Raw genomic sequence first — 9,480 nt, 5'->3', positions numbered from 1 at the left:
TGACTCCTAATCAGAAATAATGGGTTAACAACGCTGTTATGGGGGATGTCCATCAGTACCTACTCAGAGTGTCTTCAATCAATTCAGTTTGATGGCATTTCCATCCCTAATGGGTCCATGGTTGCTACATGTATTTGATACCTGCTCTGATGTGGTTCCAAGTGTAACGAGCTGACAACACAACTTCAGCGACAGTTTTTCACTGATTGGCGAGGGCAGTGTTTCCCAACCCTGGCCCTCAGGGCAGACTGGCCTGCATGTTGCCCTTTTCAGTGTTTTCCTGCTACCGCACACCTGACCTAAAAAGCACTTGATGTCCTCCTGAGGAGCCAATGTAAATCTGGTGTGCTGAAGCAGAGGAATGGAAAACATGAGGACCGGGCTTGGGAAACACTGAGCTGGGGGTGAAGTCACTGATTGCTCCAGACTTTTCTGCCTGTTGTCTCACTGACAACAGCCTTTCTCGGGTTCAGAGTCTGACGAGAACAACTGAGAAGAATGTTCAACATCACCACCAAATTTGCTACTGTTGTGTTTTTCCATGACAAAGACATCAGCTCGTGATGTGTACAGATCACCTCCCACTCGCCACCCATCAGGCAGAACGAAGGTACACATTTAGGGCCCTATGATTTCTGCCATGTGGAAAACCTAGATGGAATTAAGAAACTTGACACTGAACATTGAGTTCAGTACAAAATGCATAAACTCTCTGTATTCGCTCATATCAGCAAGTATGAAAAGATGCATAGTAGTTATATTATTTTGGCTGCTACTGCCCCCAGTGCCTGTTGTTATCTGACTACATGGGGGTTGACCCTCTTTTGAACACAAAAATACAGAGAAAAATAATATAACTGTCAGGCATGGCGACCAGGCTCAGTGAACATACTCTAGAAAATACAAAACCAACAAGTTGTATTACAGGGAGTGCAGAATTGTTAGGCAAATGAGTATTTTGTCCACATCATCCTCTTCATGCATGTTGTCTTACTCCAAGCTGTATAGGCTCGAAAGCCTATTACCAATTAAGCATATTAGGTGATGTGCAGCTCTGTAATGAGAAGGGGTGTGGTCTAATGATATCAACACCCTATATCAGGTGTGCATAATTATTAGGCAACTTCCTTTCCTTTGGCAAAATGGGTCAAAAGAAGGACTTGACAGGCTCAGAAAGGTCAAAAATAGTGAGAAATCTTGCAGAGGGATGCAGCAGTCTTAAAATTGCAAAGCTTCTGAAGCGTGATCATCGAACAATCAAGCGTTTCATTCAAAATAGTCAACAGGGTCGCAAGAAGCGTGTGGACAAACCAAGGCACAAAATAACTGCCCATGAACTGAGAAAAGTCAAGCTTGCAGCTGCCAAGATGCCACTTGCCACCAGTTTGGCCATATTTCAGAGCTGCAACATCACTGGAGTGCCCAAAAGCACAAGGTGTGCAATACTCAGAGACATGGCCAAGGTAAGAAAGGCTGAAAGACGACCACCACTGAACAAGACACACAAGCTGAAACGTCAAGACTGGGCCAAGAAATATCTCAAGACTGATTTTTCTAAGGTTTTATGGACTGATGAAATGAGAGTGAGTCTTGATGGGCCAGATCATGGATGGGCCCATGGCTGGATTGGTAAAGGGCAGAGAGCTCCAGTCCGACTCAGACGCCAGCAAGGTGGAGGTGGAGTACTGGTTTGGGCTGGTACCATCAAAGATGAGCTTGTGGGGCCTTTTCGGGTTGAGGATGGAGTCAAGCTCAATTCCCAGTCCTACTGCCAGTTTCTGGAAGACACCTTCTTCAAGCAGTGGTACAGGAAGAAGTCTGCACCCTTCAAGAAAAACATGATTTTCATGCAGGACAACGCTCCATCACACGTGTCCAAGTACTCCACAGCGTGGCTGGCAAGAAAGGGTATAACAGAAGAAAAACTAATTGACATGGCCTCCTTGTTCGCCTGATCTGAACCCCATTGAGAACCTGTGGTCCATCATCAAATGTGAGATTTACAAGGAGGGAAAACGGTACACCTCTCTGAACAGTGTCTGGGAGGCTGTGGTTGCTGCTGCACGCAATGTTGATGGTGAACAGATCAAAACACTGACAGAATCCATGGATGGCAGGCTTTTGAGTGTCCTTGCAAAGAAAGGTGGCTATATTGGTCGCTGATTTGTTTTTGTATCGTTTTTGAATGTCAGAAATGTATATTTGGGAATGTGGAGATGTTATATTGGGTTCACTGGTAAAAATAAATAATTGAAATGGGTATATATTTGTTTTTTGTTAAGTTGCCTAATAATTATGCACAGTAATAGTCACATGCACACACAGATATCCCCCTAAAATAGCTAAAACTAAAAACTACTTACAAAAACATTCAGCTTTGATATTAATGAGTTTTTTGGGTTCATTGAGAACATGGTTGTTGTTCAATAATACAATTATTCCTCAAAAATACAACTTGCCTAATAATTCTGCACTCCCTGTAGAGTCCAACAACATACTTGATGTGCTCTATTATTGTGCACATGAAAAAATTAAGAAAAAACACAAAAAAGCTCAACTCACAGAAATTTATGATGGTGGGAGTTATATCTTGATATTAAAACAAGTTTTAAAGGATCAAAAAAGTTTTTAAAAAAAATTTCAATGATATACATTTAACTTGGGATGGTCAGTCTGTATTTAATAAGATATTTAGATGTAAATACTAATTCAAACAAGGAAGAGACCCCACAGATTAGAGAAAAAATGTCATATGACATTGATGAATAATAATGGTAAGTTGTACCTTTTCTTTTTCTTGTAAGTTTCCAACTGGTTCAGGTGGTGTTTTTTGATGGTCTGTTGCTCACACTGACAGCACAATGTCTCCAGGTAAACCAGCCTGCTCTCCATCTCCTCAAAGTCACCCTCCAAATGAGCTACAGCACAAAACACATTCTCTGGATCTACACACACACACACTTACACTGATCAAACAGTCTAATAGCAGACAGGTTTCCTTCTGCCACCACAACAGATTAGATTTGGTGGTAAACTGCAGATCTATAAAAAATTTAATATTTAGAAAAAGTTACATTTTTTGTCACTAATTTTAGAAAGTAAAACTTATGTAGATGCAGTACACCTGGAAATATTTCAAGCTTTTTTTATTGTCATTTTGATGATTAAGGCTTACAGATAATTAAAACAATTGAAGATTAGCCTGAGCCTCTAATTGTCCTTTCCACTAGTAACAAGTACATGGATGCCACCCTTTTTAGGACCAACTTCAATGTGACTTAAAGCATACTGGGCCAGGCTGAAAATGCAAGGCCCGAAGGTCATTGACTTTTCTGGGTCTCTTCTTAGTATAGTGTGAAAAAAGCTAAAGCTGAATATTCACCAACGCTACCATGTACAATAGGGAGCCTAAGTCTGCTTCCGCACCACGGGTCCCCAGAAGAACAAAAAAATGAATGCAAGTCAACGGGGCTAAAAACGCTATTTTCTAATCCGCGTTGCCTCACACCCTGGATCGCACATATGTTGTGCTGCAATGTAAATGAAATGTAACGATGGGTGTTTCGACCACACTAGTCACGTACTTTGAGATTTATCAGCTTGTAAAGGTTCATAATTAGCACGACTACAAACTAACAATCAGCACGTCGCATATGTGACGTCACCACACGATCTCCTGTCCCCAAAGTAGATGCTACTTACCAAGTGGCGAGATTTATGGTGGTTCTTTCCTCCTGTGAGAGTTTGCTGAACTCACAGCCCTTTTCCCTCAGTTTTCTCCGTGTCTGGTTCGATGACATCACTTTCATGCTGCGTATTTGTAGTTCTGGACTTATTGTCACACAAAACCTAAAAATTTGTTCCCCTCGTTAGAAAATAAACGTGTTCTTGGTATGAAAATGCGTCTTTAAAATTCGCCGACATCATATGTGAAATCCATGGAACAAAAAAAGCGGAATTAGAAAATAGCGTTTTTAGTCCCATTGGGGACCCATGATGCAGAAGTAGATGGGCGTGACTTAGGCTCCCAATAAACTTTAAAAACTGGTGTGTGTGTGTGTGTGGGTGTGTGTGTGTGTGTGTGTGTGTGTGTGTGTGTGTGTGTGTGTGTGTGTGTGTGTGTGTGTGGGTGTGTGTGTGTGTGTGGGTGTGTGTGTGTGTGTGTGTGTGTGTGTGCTGAGTTCACAAAGATCATACCAATGTTGGCAGTGATGGCATCCAGTTCACTGATTAGGTCTGGCAAGGTCTGCAGCTGCTCCTGTAGATGTTTGAGAGCTGCTCTTTTCCTCTCCCAATGAGCTGACAGCATTACGATGTCACCATCTACTGACTAAAAATAAAAATGTTGGGTTAGATGTAGGGATGTCCCAATACAACTTTTTCACTTCCGGTACGATACCAGTATTACATCCTTCAGTACTGACTGATACCGAAATCAATCCGAAACAATATCAGCATAAATCATTGGTACTTTTACATATTTCCTAGTGTGGAATGTATGCCAGGCTTAATCAAGTGCTGTTACTCAATCGGAGAACAAGAGCCAGCAACAGTAAGTAGGAAAAAAAAAGACTATTTTTTCAACCCTTGGTTGTAAAAATGTGAACCTTAACAGACCGCTTATATCAGAGATTTTTGATGCAGCTCGATAAAATCAGATACTCTGTTTTTGGGCCAATCGAATTACTTCTGATATTGATATCGGAACGGGACATCCCTAGTCCTTGGGCAAGACACTTAACCTGCTTTGCCTGCTGGTGGTGGTCGGAGGGACCGGTGGCGCCTGTTGATGCGCCCCAGGGCAGCTGTGGCTACATCATAGCTCATCCCCACCAGTGTGTGTGTGTGTGTGTATGAATGGGTGAATGGCTGATTGTGTTGTGAAGCGCCTTGGGGGTTGTATTACTTACTTTTAAATATGAAACTGAAAACACTTCATACCTCTGCCAGCTGAGCGCAGTCCTTCGTTCTTCTGTGGAGCAGAAACCAACTCTTCTCATATCTAAAAAATATCAAATGAATCATCATGACCATCTGCTTTTGACATTAGGACTAACTATGTTGGACTGTGTGTGTTTGTGTTTGTAAACCTGCTTAAGATGTCCAGCCCAGCACTAAAATGTGGAAAACCTTCTTCCAACCTGAACAGAAGAGGGACACAAGGCTTGAGCAACAACTCATTTATCGATACACAGTGAGCTAACCGTTCTCTGTTCAGACTCAGTTTACATCTGTAGCTGGTCCATCCAGAGACGGTGAACGGTTTCAAACATGAGGAGAATTACCCATCTCTAACAAAGTGTTGCATGTAGAACATCTACTTTCTACCGGTCACTCTAAAGATGCTGATGTTCCACTCTCCGGCAAAATCCTGATCTATGAAACATGCCGGGGCCACTCAGACGCATATCCCTCCGCAATCGATTAATGATAAATCCCACCTGTGCATATCCAGGTGCTTGTGTCCGTTCAGTCGTTTACATAGAGAAACGGTCTCAAATAACCATATTTGGTCACACCACATCCTCAGGTCGTGAGGGGAATCCCTCCGTTCCTCCCGGAAAAAAATACTTTGAGATGGAGGCACTGGCTGTCGAAGTGGAGAAGAACCAAACACGTTGCAGAAGTTGTAAACGTGGTCGGGACAGAGGAGATGTCCCCGTTAGTAATGAAGAAAAAAAAAAAGGTTCTACATAAAACTGAATATGAAAAACCTTAGTTTAATGGACCGTTCCATTCTGTTGTCATTTACAGATCACAGGTAGGAAGCTGAATGCATGTTCTGTTTGGAGTTTGGTTTGTTCTTGCTTGGAAAGGTTTGTCTGTCAGAGGACACACTCTGTATTCTCACCATGCAGATCAGAGCGCTCACAGAAGACCGTTCCATCTGGAGAGCACGCTCTGACAAATCCCTCAAGATCAGCCATGCTACAATTACAGATTCCTGTTGGTCACAGGTGTCTTATAGGTTCTAACACCATCTATGTGATGAAGATGATTTTCCACAGACATAATTTCTTGTTGAGTAAACATTATTTACATGCGTGGATGACTGAGCCCTTCTGTCTCACACACACACACACACACACACACACACACACACACACACACACACACACACACACACACACACACACGTCTGTCTTTCTTTTAGTGATGCACCAATATGAAATTTTGGGCCGATACCGATATTAAGATCACTGTTAAGGCCAATATGGATAAACTGACATTAATGCTTCTAAAATCAGCAGATTTTGTATAGAATGAAAATCATTAAAGCTGAATTTACGTTATTATGTACACACAACACACACATGTATGCTTCTGAGATGATTACAATCACCGTCACGTGAATAAAGAAATACACACAACCCCATCACCCTCTGAAACAGGTAAACAAATGGAGACAAGATGGAAAAAATATCGGTTTTTAATATCGGCCTGGTTTTATTTATCGGATCGATAACGATTTTGGGGCTTTTAAGTTCTGCTGCACAACAGCGTGGGACGTTTATTTAGGTGTAGAAGTCAAGTCATTTAGAGAGCGAGAGAGAGAGAGAGAGAGAGAGAGAGAGAGAGAGAGAGAGAGAGAGAGGTAGAGGTAGAGACAGAGCGAGACAAAGAGGGAGACAGAGGTAGAGACATAGACAGAGAGAGAGAGAGAGAGAGAGAGAGAGAGAGAGAGAGAGAGGTAGAGGTAGAGACAGAGCGAGACAAAGAGGGAGACAGAGGTAGAGACATAGACAGAGAGAGAGAGAGAGAGACAGAGAGAGAGAGAGAGAGAGAGAGAGAGAGAGAGAGAGAGACAGAGACAGAGAGATCAATAATTACCTGGATCTCCTCTTCATTTTGGAGTCTCTTGATTTGTCTCCAAGGGTCTTGAAGCTGAGGCCAGGAAACAGAGAAGCAAATATGGAGCCATTTAAGGACACAACCACATTCATGTTGTTATATGAACATACAAAATCCCATTCAAGAGCAACTAACACCTAAATCAGCCTTTGCTGATAAACCGGTTTCACTGGTTATTGTTTATTTTTAAATGTATATTTGTTGATTTCCCTGGGTACCTTTGACTGTCAGTACAGCATTCAGTTTAATGCACAACTCTCTTTTGTTGTACCCTCTTTTACTAAAAATTCTGGAAGAATAGCCTTTTGTGTTAAAGCACCAGTAGACTGGAACAGGCTCCCCATGGAGATACGGCCCATCACTTCTTTCCAGTTATTTAAAAATATTGTTTACTCACATGCTGCATCATTTACTAGTTGTAATTGTTTCTGAGTTTGTATCTGATGTTTCATAATCATTACTGTAAAGTGAAGTTACTATTTTATGTTTTTTATTTGGATCTTTATTTAAATGTCTTATTTTAGTAGTTTTAGTTGTTGAGTATCATTTAAGTATTTATTTGTTTTACTGTTATTTTCTCTAAAGCCACTGGTGGTTCTGTTATCTTATCCTGTTTCGTTGCATCAAAGGAGGACCTCCATGAAAACGAGATCTAAAACATAGATAAATAAATAAACTGTATAAGTGAGTCTCTAATAGTACTGTAAACGTGTCTCGTCATTATTTTGGCATTTCGATGCATCTTATCGGGATGTAAGAAAATATCAATATTGCAATGTATCGTGATGTTTTTCCAGCGATATATCAATATTCAAGCTGTGTTTTGAAAATATCGATATGGCAAAATATCATATTTTTTCCTGAAATATTATATTAATACTCAAATGCCAAGTATCTAATTTTTTGAAGATTTTACATGCAAACATTTGTGTATTTTCTTTACTTTTGGTGCAATTCAAACACCGACCGCTAGTTGGCAGCAGTGTGCAATGTAATTTTATTTCCACCATTGAAATGTAAATCCCTCTATTATGGTTCAGATAGCTCATGTTAAACATGTTACATATCAGTTTGGACTGTTTATTGAATATTCCTATTATAGATTCAGATCGCTAATATCGTCTGGCTGAATGTATCACAATATTTCGTGATATATTGTATCGCCTCCCCGTATCGTGATACTTTCACCAATACACATCCCTAGTTTGGCCTGACCACAACAGCTTGCTGTTTAAAAAACTTTATTTAAATATGTCAGAGGTAAGGCAGCGGAGCTCCTCATCAGCCGAGATGTTCTGTCCTATATTCCGAAAATGCAGAAGTCATGAATTTATTAATTAGAACAGGTAACATTGTTAAAGCAGAAAAAATCCTAACCAGCCTGGGCCCGTGGAGCTGGATTGTTTTCTTCTCAGAAACATCTTTGAATCAGTCGTTTGTATAAAGTTATCGATGTTTTGTGACCGAGTGTGTTGGTGCATCTAAATCACGTGAAGACCGAGCAGTCCACCGTCACCGTGTTTAAATAGAGCCTCCCTTCAATAAACGTATTTAGATACATTATTCTAAATGAATTGTTACAACCCTGTAGCCTTTCCGGTTGATAACGTTTAATCTGAATGAACTACAAGGTTTCTGAAACACTGGGACTAAGTGGGGATGTTTACCCGTAATGCACAGCATCATTTCTGGAAAAGCAAACAACGGATCCCAGTTATCAGAACGGTGGAGAGCTCGTATGGTGACTAGACCTGGTTCAGGATATAAGAGGGTCATGCATCAGGACAATGGACCTTTTCATGGACATGTAACTACAGACAGCAGAGCAGGCATGGGAGCTGCAGTCCATTTAAAGGGTTCATCTGTCATATGAACAAACTTTAGACATGGCAAGGTCCCGATCAATTAATGTGTTGAGGTTGGGAGGAACGTAAAGCCTTGGATCCGCACAGGTGACGTTTCAATCTTCCCAGAACCTTCCAGGATTCTTCCGCAGATGGCATCAGGAGTCCCAGCGACTCCAACACTACCTGAATTATACCAGTAACATTGATTGATAACTTTTAGCACAATAACCAGTGGTGGTATTATTATTATTATTATTGATTATGATCACGCTAAACGAGTTCCCATGCAACGCCCTGGATCACGTGACAATCAGCTGACTAGCTGGTAGCATGCTAAAGAAAAAAAGACTAATCTGCAAGCTAACACAAAACCGACACGCTAAAGAAAAAAGTTCCGGTACCCAGTGGAAAAGTCCTGCTGGACCATGTGAAGTCTCTCTCTGAAGTTCTCAAACATAATGTCTGATTTTGTCTGAAATACTCCGCTGTTTACCAAGCTAACGTCACAGTAGTACTGCCGGCCCTGCCAGCTCTTCTTCTTTGGTTAAACGCTTCTTCTTCCTTTTGGAGGTGTTGTGGCAACTTAGTTGCAAATAGCGCCACCTTCTGGACCGGACTGGGCACAACGAGTAGGACCTGGCTGCAGACATCAGCTGGTGTGTCGAGAGCAAGATGGCGTGTCATTACTTTTACCGGAAAATCGACGAGCGAAAGACCTCGGCAGGAAGTTGGTCTTTTTTTGGCGGCCGCTACGTTGTTTTTGTTTCAACCATACTCGGCG

At 41.4% G+C, this 9,480-nt stretch overlaps 1 protein-coding gene across 4 annotated transcripts in view; it reads right to left on the bottom strand.

Moving 5' to 3' along the window:
- dtnbp1a (dystrobrevin binding protein 1a) overlaps nucleotides 1-9,235 on the bottom strand; it is a 20,561-nt gene extending 11,326 nt beyond the window's left edge. For 2 of the 4 annotated variants that reach the window (XM_070551793.1, XM_070551792.1), the window contains exons 1-6: nucleotides 9,101-9,235; nucleotides 6,832-6,885; nucleotides 5,091-5,141; nucleotides 4,942-5,002; nucleotides 4,198-4,330; nucleotides 2,786-2,918 (exon numbers count right to left, since the gene is read on the bottom strand). In XM_070551793.1, coding sequence (XP_070407894.1) covers nucleotides 2,786-2,918; nucleotides 4,198-4,330; nucleotides 4,942-5,002; nucleotides 5,091-5,141; nucleotides 6,832-6,885; nucleotides 9,101-9,156 — 488 coding nt within the window. In that variant the 5' untranslated portion in view covers nucleotides 9,157-9,235. The remainder of the gene's footprint in view (nucleotides 1-2,785; nucleotides 2,919-4,197; nucleotides 4,331-4,941; nucleotides 5,003-5,090; nucleotides 5,142-6,831; nucleotides 6,886-9,100) is intronic. The other 2 variants (XM_070551795.1, XM_070551794.1) reach the window with 1 other exon arrangement.
- Nucleotides 9,236-9,480: the final 245 nt, after the last annotated feature.

The sequence above is a fragment of the Nothobranchius furzeri genome, chromosome 5 (genome assembly GCF_043380555.1).
Source record: "Nothobranchius furzeri strain GRZ-AD chromosome 5, NfurGRZ-RIMD1, whole genome shotgun sequence".
NCBI classification, from domain to species: Eukaryota; Metazoa; Chordata; class Actinopteri; order Cyprinodontiformes; family Nothobranchiidae; genus Nothobranchius; species Nothobranchius furzeri.
The sequence above is the reverse complement of the archived record's forward strand: the minus strand, read 5'-3'. Positions and strand labels throughout refer to the sequence as shown.